General features: G+C 37.9%; 1 protein-coding gene across 17 annotated transcripts in view; it reads right to left on the bottom strand.

Annotated features, from left to right (window-relative positions):
- The window catches only part of PPFIBP2 (PPFIB scaffold protein 2), a 138,025-nt gene that overhangs the window by 27,466 nt on the left and 92,029 nt on the right, over nucleotides 1–18,530 (bottom strand). For 11 of the 17 annotated variants that reach the window (XM_087921180.1, XM_087921179.1, XM_087921169.1 and 8 more), the window contains 4 exons: nucleotides 18,035–18,143; nucleotides 16,884–16,916; nucleotides 12,641–12,702; nucleotides 2,896–2,971 (listed from right to left, as the gene is read on the bottom strand). In XM_087921180.1, the coding sequence (XP_087777306.1) occupies nucleotides 2,896–2,971; nucleotides 12,641–12,702; nucleotides 16,884–16,916; nucleotides 18,035–18,143 (280 nt within the window). The remainder of the gene's footprint in view (nucleotides 1–2,895; nucleotides 2,972–12,640; nucleotides 12,703–16,883; nucleotides 16,917–18,034; nucleotides 18,144–18,530) is intronic. The other 6 variants (XM_087921170.1, XM_026705840.2, XM_087921168.1 and 3 more) reach the window with 1 other exon arrangement.

Genomic DNA, 18,530 nt, shown 5'->3' on the forward strand with positions numbered 1-18,530 from the left:
CTGTACCTTGCTATTCAATTACTTCTGATTATTAGTGATTGTCTAGATTGTCTGTCAATAACTGTGTCAGCCTTGGAAGCCATTTTTTTACTTTTTTAGTTTTCATAAATTCAAGCTTGAGTCACCAGAGACAACATAAGACATGTCAGCCTAGTTTGATTGCCTTTGATTTTTCCAAGTATCACACTGTAGTACAGTATATTTAATTTACAGCTGTACCATTAGTCCTCCCAATAAATAGTCTGATTTTATCACAATTAGTATTGAAAAATTGGTTGTTGCAATCCAAATTATTCTCAACGATTTTCCCATCATCACAATTTAATGTATCCATTATTTCTTTATACAACCTTTCTGGATAGGCCTTAAGTGCTGACCTAATATTTTAAAATGAACCAATCAAATACAAAAAGGCAGAGAATATGAATAGTAACAGACTTCATTTTCCAAGGCTCAAAAATTCAAGTTATATTACTATGGCCATTAAGTGAAGAGCTATCTGTTACTTGTGAGAAGAAAGCATGACAGATCTAAAAAAATATTAAAGCACAGACATATTAGTGCATTATTGACTAATATAGATATATATGGTCAGAGCCGTGACTTTCACAATTATAATATATGACTGTAAAAGCTGGGTCATTAGAAAGACTCAACAAAACAAAAATTGAGGATTCTGAATTGTGCTAGAGAAAATACCTCAGCATGCAAAACAAAAACAAAAATATTCAGTGTTAGATAAAGAAAATCTAAACCGTTTGTTAGAGATAGCAATAATGCAGATTCTATAAATCTTAAATACTTTGGATATATCATTCAAAGACAGAAGTCCCTGCAGAAAATTCTGATGCCTGGAAAATTGAAAGTTGAAACAAATGTATCAATAATTTGATGAAATGGACTGGTACACCAATTTATTAAGGGCCATCACAATTTGTTGTGGTCTATACAATCAAATTGGTATAATCAACAAAGGAAAAACCAGAATCTTTTTGAAGGTTCCTTGCCTTCTCCATTAGCCACTAGTTGCTATTAGTGTGATCTCAGAAATCTCCATCTTTTTTGAATGTATCTTGTTTACTTTGCATTTCTTATTCTTATTAGAGCTATGGTGACGTAGTAGTTAGAATGCAGTATTGCACACTAACTCTTCCCACTGCCAGGAGTTCAATCCTGATTGGCTCAAGGTTGATGCAGCCTTCCATCATTCCGAGGTCAGTAAAATCAGGACCCAGATTATTGGGGGCAACATGCTAATTCTGTAAACCTCTTAGAGAAGGCTGTAATGGAGCGGTATATAAGTCTAAGTGCTATTGCTATTATTCCATAAATTACTGAAAACTGGATCAGAGAATCTCTAAGATTAGCACCTGAGATAAGTGCAGCCATTTAGTAGTTAGAAAAATAGGATATCCCTATTTGCTATTGGAAAGTAAATCAAACATTTCCACCCCCTTGGCTGCTGCTGTGTTTTCCATACCTGCTTACAAACTTCAAACAGTATTTTAACTTATAAGAATATAAACAGCTCTGCTAGTATTTCATCAACTCTTGCAGCTTGATTACTAGCAATATTTTATAGGACCTATCTAACTTCATTTCTAGCTCTAGTTCATTGATCAAACCTTTCTAACCATCATCAATTTTACAATCTTTTTGGCAAAGTTCCTACAAATATTTGCACCTTTTTAATTTTCTTTCTTCAGGAGAACTTTGTGTTCTATATTTACATAAAATAACAGATAACTGATAATCAGAGTTGTAAGGGACCTTGTAGGTCATCTAGTCCAACCCCCCACCCAAGTGGGAGACCCTATACCATTTCTGACAGATGGCAGTCCAATCTCTTCTTGAAGGTCTCAAGTGATGGCGCTCCTACAACTTCCAAGAGCAAGCTGTTCCATTGGTTGATTGTTCTCACTGTCAGAAAGTTCCTCCTTATTTCCAGGTTAAATCTCTCCTTGTTCAGTTTCCATCCATTATTCCTTGTCTGGCCTACAGGCGCTTTAGAAAATAGCTTGACTCTTATCTTAATTTTCTTAAATAAATCTCCTGTACTTCCCCTCCAAATGTTATCCTCACTCTCTGCTGTGTTTGTTTAGATGCAATTCCTTAGATGTGAGATGTCTCTTTTTATTTAATTCATTCAATGTAGCTATGCAAACATTTCTGTCTCTGTTGCCTTTTGAATTCAGCCTTTCTTTAGCTATTTTCAACATATCAGCAGCAAGCTTTCTTTTACATTTTTATATTACACTGTAGCAAACAAGTGCATAATCCTTTTATTTTAAAATGTTCCCTCTGAAACAACCACACAAGCATTTATCAGTCTATTCAATTTTAAAGGAAATGGAAGCAGATTGTTTTTTTCCATAACTCTATTTCTATATAATACCTTGTGGATTATAGCTCTAATCAATAGTAAGCTACAGTTCACCTGCTATAAACACAAATAGTAGAGCAAAAAACTCATTTAACCTTCTTTTATTTTCCCATACGGACACTGCAATCCACTGATGAATGACATACAATTACATAATAAACATAGAGGTTATTACAGTGCATTCAACACAAAATATCCACAGAGCTATAAATGACTATGAAAAAAAAAGGGGTTTAACAGTGTGTTGGAACTCAAAAAGTATTTTCTGCCTAATATTTCAGACAGAGGCCTCAAGACTTAATTGAAACACTTTGAAGTAGAATCTGTATTTGTGTAATGAAAGGATACATCAAATAACTTTGAGAAGGAAGCAGAAAAGTGATTTGGGGGGAAGAAGAGATAGTAATGAAGGCAGTTGGCCATTTTTTTGAGCATTAGATAAATGTTAGTTATTAAATTAGATGAGACCATTTTGAGGACCTTCCAATCAATACATCAGTAATTAATTATACCTTGGACTGCTAGCATTATCTCTTTCACCCTTCGGTACTGGCTTAGCAAAATCGTTAACTCTTCTATGCGGCGGTCCTATAAAGGAAAAGATAACAACATTAAATTTATAAGAGTATCAAAATAATCAATCACAGAAAGTGCTATGTGGAACATGTGGATACATGAATCTTTTTCTAGTCTTCCAAATCCCAAAGTTGTTTCTGTGGTTTGTTGCCAAGTGATAAAGGTATATATTTTTCTAGTTTGGTCTTAATCAGATATACAAAAAGGCAATGTGTTCTTACTGCTGGCACCAGCATTCACTTTGATATTTGGAAAGCTGTGCTTAAATGTTTGTTTTCTTCCTTGTAAAAAGCAAACCATAGGAGCATTTTTGCAGCCATATTTGATAAAAACATATAGCTTTTTCTGTTTCACTTTTGCTGTGACTTGCCTTACCTTTTTTCTTTTGCATATCTAATAAAGTTAAATAATTATTTTAACAAAAGCTGTTAAATTTTAACAATTATTTTAGCAAGTGATTACCAGACAGAATAAATTTAACTGCTGGGGGGAGATTTGTATTTGGAAGACTTGTATTTTCTCCTTCAGCAACACCTTTATTATGGTAACACCATCTTGACAGAAAACAGCTTTAAAGCTGTGTAGCAAGAAGCTCTCAATTTGCTTTGAAAAAATAATTCAAATAAATAACATAGCTAAAATACTGAGAAGAGTGAAATAAGAAGACATATAACCACTTTAACTGCAACAGAAAGTAGGTTAGGTCAAATAGTGAATTATTTAAAATTGCATTAGAATGTTTCACTCTTATTTCTTTCACTACTAAAAAGACAAGCTTTTATTGCAGGAGGTCCTGGGTTAACTCATTCAGTGACCATTCAAATTTGCATGGGCACTGAACAAATGGCTTCCACGATTATAATATTCCAAAATCTTGAAGTCACAATTTGCCACCTTCTTGATCAGCTTCCAACAAGCAAAATCAATAGGGAAGCCAGCAGGAGGTTGCAAATGGCACATGTGACGTCCAGAGGTGGGCTTCAAAATTTTTAGCAACGGGTTCTCTGCCCGGTTGCTGGGTGGGGGTGGGTCTCTGGAAGCTGGCAACGGGCCCATTTCGGGAGGCTCATTTTTCACCCTCCTGAACCTCCACGCGGGTCCTGCACTTAGCTGCATCCAAAACGGGCTCTGTGGGGACCCCTGGGAGGGGCTGGGTAGGATAGGCAGGGCCAACCAAAAGTGGGATTTGGGGGTTCTCTGAACTGCAAAGAATCTTAGCTAGGGGCCCTCCCGAACCCCTGCGAACCCCCAGTAGCCCATCCCTGGTGATGTCCTCCCTGAATGATCCATGGTTACTCTCTTAATGCAACCAAGAGTGCCGGAATTACTATCATTAAATGACACAGTCAGTGACATCACACTTCACTTTGCAACAGCAATTCCCAATTCAAGTGCTGTTGTTAACCGAGGATTATCTGTAATAGGGCTGTACAATGTTCTGGATTTGATTTTGAAGAAATGCTTTTGAATACAAGAGCCTCATTAAAGTAACTCTGTAGGTAGGTTACCCCATTATCCTTTAAGACTTTATGGCAGGTATGGAAGTGTCCAGGTATCAAATCCTGCGATAGCAGATGGGTGCTATATTTGTGCTCCTGTCTTTTCTCTACATCCTCTTCTGAATAAAATCTAAAATAATGCGCCATCCTATTCAACAGTGCACAATTGCATTAGTGTGCCTCTGCCACCCTCTCTGCAGATGGATAGCGTCTTGGTAATGGGGCAGCATATGAGGCCTCTTGGAACTTTCCCTACCTACAACTATTACTAAAATAATATTCACAGTATTTGCTCTAAAAGTCACATTATTATTTCGGGAAGATGCATCAGCTTGTACATTAATACAACATTATCTTTGTCCTCTCTATGCCCCACATTTCTCAAAGACATGCCAGGCTAATTTAGTTAACCACATAATTGATTTAAACTAGTAGTTCCCAAAGTACGCGGTACCACCCCGACGGGTGGTGGGATCCCTTAGGGGGCACTAAGAGGCAAGGGGGCCATCAGGGGGTCGCTAAGAAGCAGGAGGGGGGCGTTCGAGGCATCGGCCCGCCAGGTTCACTCATTGACTGTAGCATCACTCTGGAGCCAGAGCCTTCAATGCGGAAGCGGTGGCATGTTACATGCCGCTGTGGCTGTGTTCAATGCACAAACATCCCACTGCTGCCTCTTAGCGTCCCCAAGGGGGCCAGCAGAAGGGCGCTAAGAGGCAGCAGGGGGGCGGCGCATTGAATGTGGTGGCACATAACCTGCCACCGCTTCTGCATTGGAGGCGCCAGCTCCGGAGCAGTGCTAGTCAATGGGTGAACCTGTAGGGCCAGCCGGCACCTTGAACACCCCCCTGCCTCCTCTTAGTGCCCCTCTGCCAGCCCCCTTGGGGATGCTAAGAGGTGGCAGGGGAGTATTCGAGGTGCCGGCCCTGCAGGCTCATCCCATTGACTGTTGTACCACACCGGAACTGGTGCCTCAAATCCGGCAGCATGTTGGGAATAGCCGCCGCCACTGCTTTCCCAAAGTACTGCCGCTGTTGCATTCTGTCTGTCTGTCTGTCCATCCGTCCATCCATCCATTCATCCAAAAGGTCTGTCTGTTTGCCTGCCAGCCTGCCTGCCTTCCTACCTACCTGTCTGTCTTTCTGTCTGTCTACCTACCTACCTACCTACCTACCTCTACCTACCTACCTATCCATCCATCCAAGTCTGTCTTCTTGCTTGCCTACTGACCTACCTACCTACCTACCAATATCTATCTACCTACCTACCTATCCATCCATCCAAAAGGTCTGTCTCTCTTCCTGCCTGCCTGTCTACCATCTATCTATCTATCTATCTATCTATCTATCTATCTATCTATCTATCTATCTATCTATCTATCTATTTATCTGTCTATCTGCCTGCCTGCCTGCCTGCTCTCTCTCTCTCTTTCCATCCATACATCCATCCATCCATCCATCCAACCATGTTCAAAGCGCCAACCCCACAAGCACATCGGGAAAGTAGAGCAAAGCCAGTCTGGGAGGGAGGGAGAGAGAAAGAGAGAGAAAGAGAGACCTGATGCATCAGATTGAATAAGGCCTAGTTTAGTCTGAGGCCATTTTCCACATGGAAACATCTTTGCCAGCACATTGAAACCTCTTTGGCTTCTATTAAAGGTTTTGTGGATGAAACATGGTCAAGACTATCAGGAAGTTCCACATTTTGTTGAGGCTTTAAACAGGATCCATTGGACCAGATCTCCACCCTAAAAATTACTTTTGCTCAATGTATTACAGTGCCAATTCTGAAGAAGGCAAACCCAAAATGTACTGGTAAATTGCAAGAAGAACACACACACTCTCTCTCTCCCTTCTAACCCTGCTGGAGCAGGTGATTGGGCTAGAATAGATATCTTATTATCTTTCAGAAATGCATGAAACCAAGGATGAAAACCTCCTAGAATGCATATGGGTCAATATAAAAGAAAAAAAGAATCATAGGTGTATATTATAAGCCACCCAATCAAGCAGAAAATATTGATGTCCTTTTTGCCAGCCAACTAACAAACATATGCAGGAAACACATAACAATAGTAATGGGAGACTTCAATTATCCTGATATCAATTGGAAAACTAATTCTGCACCAAGTGAGAAATCAAATAAGTTCCTAACCAACCTAGCTGACAACTTTGTTGTCCAAAAGGTAGAGGGTGAAACTAGAGGGACAGCCATACTGGACTTAATTTTTACAAACAGAGAAGAAGTGAAAGAGGGAGTTGAAACTGCAGAAACCTTGGGTGAGAGTGACCATGTCATACTAGAATTCAACATAACACAAACACAAGCAACAAAACATAATGACACCAGAGTCTTGGATTTTAAAAGAGCTGATTTCAATAAACTCAGAGAGAACTTGAGAAAGATTCCATGGATGAAAATCCTAAAGGGGAAAACAACTCAAGAATCTTGGGAAACTCTGAGAAGTATGATCATAGAAGCCCAGACCAGCACAATACCACTGAGAAAGAAAAACAAGAAATCCAAGAAGAAACCAGCATGGCTGCACAAAGATCTCTCTGGCAAATTGAAAGAAAAAAAGGACAAGTACAAAAAATGGAAAGAAGGACATACAACTAAGGAAGAATATCAGCAGATAGCCAGAATCTGCAAAGACGAAGTCAGGATAGCAAAGGCTCAGAATGAACAAAGACTTGCAACAAAAGTCAAAGATAATAAAAAAAGTTTCTTGCAACATATAAATAACAAGAAAAAAATCAAGGAAACAGTCGGTCCACTAAAGAGAGAAGATGGCAAGGAAGTAAGAGGCAACATAGAGAAAGCAGAACTGCTTAACTCATTCTTTGCATCTGTCTTCACGCAAAAAGAAACTATAGTTGAACCCACCAAACCATAACTGTAAAAGACAGACCAGAAACAAAAGTTAAAATAAGCAAAAAAATCGTAAGAGAACACCTGTCTGATCTTGATGAAAACAAATCACCGGGGCCTGATGGATTACATCCCAGAGTTTTAAAGGAGCTGGCAGAGGTCATCAGAACCACTGCACCATATCTTTCAAAAATCCTGGAGCACCGGGGAACTAACAGAAGAATGGAAAAGAGCTGATATAGTTCCCATCTTCAAAAAAGGAAAAAAAACAAAAAAAAACAGACCCAGGAAACTATAGACCAACCAGCCTAACATCAATACCCAGGAAGATACTGGAAAAGATAATTTCAAAAACAGATCTGCCAACATCTAGAAACAAGTAAAGTAATAACTAGCAGTCAGCATGGGTTTGTTAAAAACAGATCATGCCAAACCAATCTTATTTCATTCTTCAACACAATGACTAAATTAGACCAGCAAAATACTGTGGACACAATATATTTAGATTTCAGCAAGGCATTTGATAAAGTAGACCACAAACTACTTCTTAGTAAGCTAGAAAAAAGTGGAATAGATAGTACCACCACTAGATGGACTCGCAACTGGCTGGCAAACCGTACTCAACGAGTAGTCCTTAATGGGTCTAAGTCTACATGGAGGGAAGTAAGCAGTGGGGTGCCACAAGGTTCTGTCATAGGCCCAGTACTCTTCAATATCTTCATTAACGACTTAGATGAGGGAATAGAAGGGGAACTTACCAAATTTGCAGATGATACTAAGCTGGCACGAATAGCTAACACCTAAGAAGATAGGCTCAAGATCCAGATGGATCTTGACAGACTAGAACACTGGACCATATCTAATAAAATAAAATTCAATATAGAGAAATTTAAAGTCCTACACTTAGGCAAGAAAAAACAAAAGTACACATATAGACTGGGTGAAACCAGGCTCAACAGCAGTAACTGTGAGAGGGATCTTGGAGTCTTAGTGGACAACCAGCTAAATATGAGCCAGCAGTGTGCAGCAGCAGCCAAAAAAGCTTATGCAATCCTAAATTGTATTAACAGAGGGATATAATCAAGATCAAGGGAAGTACTAATACCACTCTATAAAGCCTTAGTAAGACCACACCTAGAGTACTGCATCCAGTTTTGGTCACCACATTATAAAAAAGATGCTGAGACTCTAGAAAAAGTACAGAGAAGAGCAACCAGGATGATTAGGGGACAGGAGGCTAAAACATACAACAGACGGTTGCAGGAACTGGGCTTGGCTAGTCTAGTAAAGGAGAAGGACCAGGGGAGACATGATAGCGGTCTTCCAATATTTGAGGGGCTGCCACAGGGAGGAAGGGGTTAAGCTATTTTCTAAAGCGCCTTAGACCAGACAAGGAATAATGGATGGAAACTGAACAAGGAGAGATTTAACCTGGAAATAAAGAGAAACTTTCTGAGAGTGAGAACAATCAACCAATGGAACAGCTTGCCCTCGGAAGTTGTGGGAGCGCCATCACTTGAGACCTTCAAGAAGAGATTGGACTGCCATTTGTCAGAAATGGTGTAGGGTCTCCCACTTGGGGGGGGGGGGGTTGGACTAGATGACCCACAAGGTCCCTTCCAACTCTGATTATTTGTTAAATCTATTTCTCCTCCCTCCCTCCTTCTTTACTTCTTTTTCTTTCTGTCCCTTCCTTCCACCACCCCCTTCTTTCTTTGTCCCTTTTTCTTTCTTTCCCTTTTCTTTCTTTCCCTCTCTCTCTTTCTTTTCTCTCTCTCTTTCCCTCTCTAAGACTCACCCCTTTAGATCAGGGGTCGCCAAACTTTTGGACCTCAGGGACCACCAAACTCATAATTTTAAATCCCGGAGACCACAAATATGAATTTTGACTGACGGTGGCTTTCTGGCGTTGGTGGGAGAGAGAGAGAGAGAGAGAGAGAGAGAGATCTAATCCAACCTCTCTCTCTCCCTCTCTTTCTCACACACACAGGTGGGGGTGGGATTTAGGCCCCTGATTTAAAGCTGTCAAAATTCCAAAAACAGATCAAGTAGCTCTGGGGAGGCCAGTCATAAATTAGAACACTTGCTAAACAACCAGCCATTAAGTGAGGACCACTTGTATTTGGTTTACCAGTCACCTGGCCACGCCCACCCAGTCATATGACTAGCAAGCCACATCCTCAAATTAGGCCACGCCCATAGAAATTTGAATCCCACCCCGGGGTGGGGGGCACCGTGGATGAGTTTGTAGCACCAAGGGGGCAGCGGACTTAAAAAGTTTGGGAACCACTGATTTAAACCTTTGATATGCTAAAAATACAATCCCCAGAATGATAGCCAATTTGTACATGGAAGTAAGCCATCACTACTTTCCCCAATCCAAGTATTCATTACACATTATCGGTTGTATTTTATTTTATTTCCAAGTACAAAAAGAGGTCTCTCCAAGGCAATGAAATGGGTGAAAAAATAAGTCAGCTACTTCAATTCTGGACAGCAACTTCAATTCTGGATAACCACATTATGAGAAACACTGACATAAAATTGTTTAACTTACTGTGAATTACCCTTTTATAAAGAACCAATTCCTCCCCCCATCCCCAGCTATGGCTTGAATATAATCCATATTCCATAAAATACAAAGAAAAATAGAAGAACTATAATAAAAGATTAAGACATTTCACTATTGTAATAATTAAAAATAAAAACAAAATTCTGAAAGGCTAGAGACAGTATAAGGAATCAAAAAAGCAGGAAAAGGTCTGTATTTTATACAAGAATGCCAGAAACCATGACCTCAAAATGAGTGCATCATGGATAGCTTCCAAGGGAGACAGAACAGATACCTGAGGAATGGAGAAATCAGCCAAAGAAATAAACAAGCACAAGTTAGCCAATTAGTATTGTGCACAGTGAGATTTTGAGCAGCAACATAAATATAAAACCTTTAAAAAGAGACAATGCAAGCTGCATGCTCTTTATCCTCAGAAGAACTTCTCTTTCCTTGAGTTGGATTGGGTCAGATCTAGCAGTGAGAGAACAAGAGTCATGAAGGTGTAACTGCAGTTGCTTGTGAGCTACTGAAGGAGTTTGTGCATGTCTCTAAGAGGAGTGACAAAGGAAAGTGACTGTCTATACATGGGACTCAAAAACATAAAGCCCATTGGATTCAGAATAAAATTTTCTTAACACTAAATAAGCAATATTCATAGCTGCATGATCAACAACTACATCTTGATTTAAATTTTTGATACTCAACATCTTTCAGTTAGGAGTGCAGAAATGCAGAATGGAAAGGATATTCCTGAGCAAGGAAGAGTTTTTTTTTTCTTTTAAAATCTCTCTCTCAAAGAGATTTCTGAAGGAATATGGCTGAATGAAGATAATAGCTCAACAGACAAGTGGAGCCAACAGTTGCAGAAATTACACAGGGGCTGGCACAGATTGTCTCATACGATCCTTTCTGGATCAAAGAGATGAGAAATTGCTCAAGCTATTTCTCCTTATGGTTGCTCCTCTTCCTCACAAAGAGATTGCAAGACAGTTATCTCTGGCGATCGCGGTGGGTGGGGTGGTAATAGTGAAATTGGGAGACAGGGGAATTAATTCATATTTGTTCCAGCTGCAAATGAAGTCTTTCAAAGTTTGTGCACCTCCCTTGCTACCTATTTTTAGAAATTATCTTTTACCTACTTTAAAAAAATTAAGACACCTACAGGGTGTCAAGGCTGGAAGTACTGAGTGAGTGCTTTCAATCTTCAATATAAAAATATAAAGGTTTATTTTTATAATAATTAAGAACTTGAACAGCTGAAAGGAAGACAAAGTTTTGGCTACAGAAAATTTTAAGGGGTCAGAAAATTCTGGAGTTTTGGACTTTAAACATTAAGACTCTGAGATTATTTTTTTTAAATGCTTGTGGGAAAGAAATTTTGCTTTTGAGATTGAACGTATAAAAGACAAGTAATTTATAACAGAGTTTACACACATCTTTGAGGATCTGCATGGGGATCTGCATCATGAATTTGAAGTCAGCTTTGTTGGTTCCTGGGTGAAGATGTTATAGAACAAGCTATGCAGCAAAATTAATTTTCTGAATAAGAATTTGTCACCAGATATTAAGAGAAGACTCGATAAGGCTCTACAAATCACAAAGAAAATATAAATGATAATCCCAAAGAACAATTGCAATAATTTCCTTTTGTTAGATTTACAAAAGAGGACTGTTTAAAATGCTAAAGTAATTTGTAACCAGGATCAACAACCATTTGAATGGATTACTGAAAAAGACTCCTGTAAAGTTGGTTTATTCGACTAAGGATAAAATGGGATACATTGTCATTTTGGGTGGCTCTTTCTGAATTTGCTGATATTTTAACTGGAAAAATATGGTACTGGATTTGCTCACATTTAAACTGATGTAAAGATTCTTTCCCTTATACCTACTTTAGGTAATCCTAAATTTATAGAAGTTAGATTGGCTTTGTATTTAATTGCTTTTTGAAAATTTAAAGTGCGGACTTGGTCTTTCTAAAGGAGCAAATATTTCTCTTTGTTATACTAAATGTTGGTCTTTTGTTTATATTAGGATATTAGGATTACTTTAAATATATGAAATGTGGATGTGCTTAAAGTCTAGAGATATGGAATGTATATTGTAGAGATAAGGTGCTTTCTGGAATGTGGTATGTTGGAGCTTTTTTTTTGTAAGGGAGAATTGGTGCCTTTCAAATGTGGGCTTTCTTTTATTTAGATTACATTAGGAGAGTGGAACCATTGTATGGCTTTTAAATGTTATATATGATTCTGTTATACCTGAGGTATAGATATGGAATGCTTTGTTTGGATCTTTTGCTGGTAACTGAATTGAAGAACGATGCTACTATATGACTTCCTGGGGCTAAGAGATAGGTTATGGGGTGAAGAATCTTATAGTTGTTAGCTAAGAGGAGGTGAAGAGATTGAAATTGTTTACACTTGTCATTATGGAAAGTCACCTTTTGGGGGAGGAGTTCTTTTCATACATTTGTCTACCTTTTCCTTGCATTATTTTCTCTTTTTAAAGACTTCTGGTTTGTATTAGCTTTTATTTTGCTATTAAAAACAATATATATATTTTAAATAACTCTCTTTAAGAGAAAAAGGATGGGCTTGTTCTTCAGATCAGATAGAAACGTTAGAGCAGAGTTGAGTTCTGTAACTAAAGGCACAAGGCAGGTGCAGCTGGAAGCCAAACAGATTGTCTATCAACATTACCCTCCAACAAACAAAATGCATCAAAAGCCCCAGGGATAACTCATAACTGCTTTCTTACCTTTTCCTGATTTGCAGTCAATAGGGATTCCATTCCTACTTTCAAACGCTGGACTTCTTGGTCTAAAAATGGAAACAATATTTGAACAGTGCAAATTATCCAAAATGGTATACAAAATGATTGATTTAGGGAACCTCAATAGCTATTTCACCGTCATTGTCTCTCTTCCCATTTAAATGATATGCTGATAGCAAATAGTTCCTGAGTATCAGTTCCCAGGTTTAATCAGATGTGCATGTCTAAAAAAAAAAAGGTAAAGGTTTTCCCTGTGCAATTGCTTCTGACTCTAGGGGGTGCTGCTCCTGTCTGTTTCCCAGGCAAGGAAGACAGTGTTGTCCGAAGATGCTTCTGCAGTCCTGTGGCCAGCATGACTATCCGCCAAGGCACATGGAACACTATTACCTTCCCACCAAAGCGCTACCAGTTATCTACTTGCATCTGCATGCTTTCAGACTGGTAGGTGGGGAGGAGCTTGCACAAGGTTGGGAATTCATCTGGCATGAACTGCCAACCTTCTAGTTGATAAGCCCAAAGTCTTAATCACCAGCCCATCATGCTCTCCTCCTGTACATATCTCTTAGAAGGTTTCAGTTGTTGTTCCTCTTCCTCACCCTTCTAGTACTGTTAGTGATATTTTAAAAAGGAATGGCCTCGGCTTTTTTTTCCACAATTCTACCCTATAAAAGCCTTCTTTTGGTGGAAGAGTGAAGCTTAGTCAGCTACATAAGGGAGGAGAATGTGGGAAAGAAATGGCACTATTTTTATACAACATTCAAGTTAATGAAAATACAGCAGAAAATAAAAACAGAACAGGAAAAAACTTAGCCTAGAGTTGTACAACCGGTAAAAGATTCAAAGTATTGTATGTTTAAGAATACGCATAACTGTATCTGTGACTTTATATAGGCAGATTTCTATGGACTATGGAAACTAGTTGCTTATTAAAAAGTAAGCATAAAGTGTCAATATTTTAAATATGAGAAAACAGACAATTTAAAACCCAAAGTAATTGAGAGTAACTGACAAAAAAAAACCCATCTCCTTAAAACTACTTAAAACATCACTTGAAAAGACAAAGTTGCTTATAAATTTTGGATTTTGTTTTTCTTTCCCATTTCTAAGAATAACTGCCTCTTTCTACTTTACTAAATGGTATAAAAGTCCTTGGAAGAAAATCTAGTAATGCCATTCAAGAGAAAAATGGTAGCAACTGTACTTTTCTCTTGAATCTGCTTAAGGGAATTTTAGGAAAAGTAAAGTCTTGTATTGCACCACATACTATATAACAACCTTTTGCTAGTCTTATTAAAATATAAGATTTTTGTCTCTGTGTTTTTTTTAATGTAGGCTAACTTCACAGTCTTTTTGCAAACTGGATTGCAAGTATGCATATTATCACTAGATGGCAGCTAAGAAAAATGAAAAACTCAATTTCTTTGCTAATAACTAGGGGCTGCCTATATTTCTTGCAGCCAGTTTGGCTGCCTTGTTTTAGTCTTTATGTAAAATCTTGATTTATATGTTGGATTCACTCTAAGGTGATTTACTGTAATAGAACAGCTCAGTTATCCTTCAAAGATAAAACATGGATAAATGACTCAAATATTATAAGTACTATTGACTGGATGGAAGATTCTTCACTGCAGACATGAAATTGCTAGCATTTTAGGAAAACGATATAGCTGATGATGTAAAAATGATTTGATTATAATATCTGCCCAAACAATTCTGAATAATTTTAAGTGGACATTTCCCAAGTTCCAAAATTTTTTGTACAGTAATGCAAAATGATTCAATTTATTTAAGCTTCAAAGGAATAATCTGCAAAGATGGCAACGTGACACACAAGGAAAGTACAAAGAAAGAATGAGCGCTAGCTATGTACATTAGTCAGGTATGGAGGAAATATCATTGTTTAGAGATAATTTCATGCAGAAAATTTGGATTATTAATTCTAATGATTTATAAAGTTTTGTACAGTATATTGAGGAAGCAGCAGAATTAGTAATTATATATATATATATATAAAGTTGAAAGAAAGACAAGGCCATACAAAATTGCATGCAATGTGCAGTAACCAGACAGAAAAAAATTGTGCATTTTTAAAGAGATTTTTTAGGGTCAATTTGTTCTAGTGGTTAAGGCACCAGGCTACAAACTGGGAGATTGTGAGTTCCAGTGCTTCCTTAGCCACGAAAGCCAACTATATGAACTTAGGCCAGTTATACTCTCTCAGTCCAAATCACCTCACATGTTTGCTGTTGTGGGGAAAATAGCAGGAGGAAGCTATGTTGGATATGTTCATCGCCTCGAGTTATTCGTAAAAATAATAAAGTGGGATACAAACAAACAAACAAACATTAATCTTCTAAAAGAGCCACAGTGTTGGGGCTAAATACTGAAGTGCTGTAAAAGTACTTTATTAGACACGTAAAGTATTTTAAAATATCAATTTGTTTTTTTTTTTTTACAAAACTATAAATGTCAGATGGGTACTGGAAATAAAAAGGAAAAAAGTGTGTAAGAACTGAAGTTAATTCAATTCTATCATTTCTCTGCAACCAATGGTGGTTTGCATTTCAAAGTTTTTTTTTCAGCTACCCAGTCTATCCTACAACCTTGGTGTCTACAATCCAATAAGCAGGTCTGCTGCTGCTTAAAAATCTGTCAAAAGTGGTTGAGTATTGTGACCCATTGTAGAAAAGCACTTTAAAAGATCTTTATGGGTTAGAATTATATTTTATTACAGATAAACCCACTAAAATCAACAACATGTAATTAATCGGTAGCATTTTAGTTACTCAAAATGTTAACTATAAAGAACTTATACTGGAATTTATTGACTTTGACAGAGCTTATTTTAAAGGGTTATCTAATTTCAGACTGAGATTTATTTTTTGACAGATAATACAAACAACAAAAATGCTATCTGCAACACAAATCTTATGGTACAAGTAGTCCTCATTTAATAATCATTTGTTCAGCAATTGTTTGAAGTTACAGGATGCTGAATGAATGGTACTTATAAGTCCCTGAAGTTACGGCCTTTACAGCACCCCACAATTATGTCATTATTTATTGTTTATTTATTTTTTCATCCCATCTTTACTCAAGGCAGCAAACATATATAATACTTCTACCTCCTCCTATTTCCCCTACAACAGCCGTGTAGGGCTAAGATGAGAGAATAACTAGCCCAAAGCCATCAGTTGCCTGTTATGACCAGAGGAGCGTTTCAACTTCTCCCACCCACCTATCTCCCCATGGTCTCTGCCCTTTTGTCCACCCTGCAGGGACTCTTTGGTGGTAGTGGCAATGTTGGGGCTAAAGTAGAGGCCTGAGAACTTTAGTAATCTCAGCTAGCCACTTGAGTTGTTCTCCAAATAGCACACACTATTTACATAATGCTACAGAAGGGCTCAGAAGCTTTCAAAAGGATTGCAAGAATGATGCAGGCTATTTGGAGAATAGCGCGAGTGAACCTCGGGACAAAGGCCTGGCCTGGCTGGCAGCTGCTTTGCCACAGGGGTGAGCTAAGAAGGCCACATCAGCAGAGGGAGGAAGATGACAAAAGTCAGCAGTGTCTCTGTGGTGTGCAGAGTGGAAGGGTGGCCGGGGCTTTGTGCTGTAGGTCTGGGGTGGTTGGCCATGGCATGGAGTTGAGGAAGCACTCCTCAGCAATGGCACTAGGGTTGAAATAGTAGCCCGGGGATGATGGCAGCTGGCTGAGACTGAAGGCCTTGGGCCTCTACTTCTGCCATAGTGCCACTGCTATGAAGTGTCGCTGTGCAAGATGGACAAAAGACAGAGATGAGATGGAGCTGAATGGGTGAAGCAAATTGAAAAGGAGGCAGAGGAGGCAGTCACTCCTTACTGAAACTTGAGGCTGGGAGGGACCAACCCAGGAAGTGGATCAGGGTGGGTCCTCGCCTAACAACTGGTGGGGTTTGGTTAGTGACAACAATAGAGACTACCAGGATTGTTGTTACTAAATGATGTGGTCATCTGACATTGTATTTTACAATCACATCACTTAGTGACATAAATTCCGGTCCCAATTTCCATCATAACTGTGCCTGTGTTTAGATCAAATAGCTGTCTGGTTGCTTTCAATAGTGAGTTATTCACATATATTAACATTATGATTTAGCAGCTAAATATAAATTAATGTTCACTGCTGCAGAAATGCATTTTAGCTGAAATTTGTGTTTGAAAGGCAAGAAAGTGAAATCTCAGGGCTTACGTTTTTCTTTTAGCCTTTTCTTATACACTTCCTCTACAATTGGAGATGGAGAAAGTCAATGAAGAATGTAGGAAAAAACAGATGAGATAACTATATTCATTTCCATCGAAATATGCATCCAAAAAGAGAAATATATACTTGACATTTCTAATCTCTTTCCTATTTTCAAAGGGAGGTTAAGAATGTTTGTAAGGAGCTAAGCCACTTAAAATGCACAGGTCCTGCTTTTGGAATCCACAGACAATTCAAAAACAAGTGCATTTGCAAACATTTCTAGCAACTTTTAATCAATAGTCAAATCTAGTTTTTGACTATTTTTAGCCAATAGTCAAATCTAGTAAACGTGTGTTTAATGCAAAACATGCAACAACATTATGATAAATAGAACTCCTATCCATTTAATAAGTAATCAATCCCTAGTGTGTCTCAGGACATCTTTGAAAAACATCTTAAAATATTCATTTATTTATGGTAAAGTACCACTAATTCAATTTTACTGCCCATAAATAGGAGAACAAGATTCAATCATCCACAGTTGATCTGGAAGGATAAAAGGCTGAATAATTAATGTACAACATTATGAAATATCAAGTGGGAAACGGCCATGCACATAATTAGGTGCAACCCTTGACTCGGTGTAGGAATCCAAATAAGCATCTTTGACAGAACTTTCTACAATTTTTACTGAAACACAGCTAGTAAACATATATTTTGCTGGTGTGACTGATGTATAAAGCATTTTGGTAAATAATAGAAAGTATGAATAACATTTAATATTGCCCATTATTTTGTATAATAATGAAATTAATTAAATTTATTAATTAATGAAATTAATGAGCAAGTTTATCTCCAGCGAACTCTTAGCAGGAGTATATTCTTGCCTAACATAGAACAAGATTACAGTGGGAATTCCACCTAAATTGTTGAAAGCCAATTAAAACTGTGACACAATACATAAATAACGAAGCAGGGTATGGGAATGCAACTTTCATAACTTAATAAATGCAGAAATGCTGTATGGATAACTGAGAAAATCAGTTTTTATTCTCTCGGCACTGAGGCTACTCTATTAGACACTTCATTTTAAATAACAACTATATATGATTCTTTAAAACATCTGGCAATAACAGAAATAAAGCACACAGCATTACCTCTCTCTGCAATTTCATTATTGGCTGATGTCCTAGAGATTTGACTCTGTAATCGTTCAATTTCCGAGTCTTTTAGAGCTAACTGTTCTTGAAGCTGTGCTATTTCAGCCTAAGGGAAAAGATAAATAATAATGTTATTTCTACCTTAACACTTTGCCAATCACCGTGAATTATTTACTTCAACAATATCAGAAACAAATCCCCCACCTGTTTTTATTTTTGAGAGGATTGGAAGACCAGATAATGGATCCATATATGATCCTATACCTATCCTGGTTTTACATAGCATGAGCTATTGTTTTAATTAAAAGGTAGGGATTGTTTGGCTATAGGAGTTTCGAGAGAGGAATGGCTTTTGTGTTCAGATTTCAGAACAATTGTCTGTTAGTCTAGAAAAGAGGTTCTCAAACTCTTCAACTCAATAACCCTTAATGAAGTTTCAGATTGTTCACTGACCTTCAAGCACTTATTATATGAACATAATTTAATAAATTCT

The sequence above is a fragment of the Pseudonaja textilis genome, chromosome 1 (genome assembly GCF_049901715.1).
Source record: "Pseudonaja textilis isolate UNSWEBS1 chromosome 1, rPseTex1.2, whole genome shotgun sequence".
Lineage (NCBI taxonomy): Eukaryota > Metazoa > Chordata > Lepidosauria > Squamata > Elapidae > Pseudonaja > Pseudonaja textilis.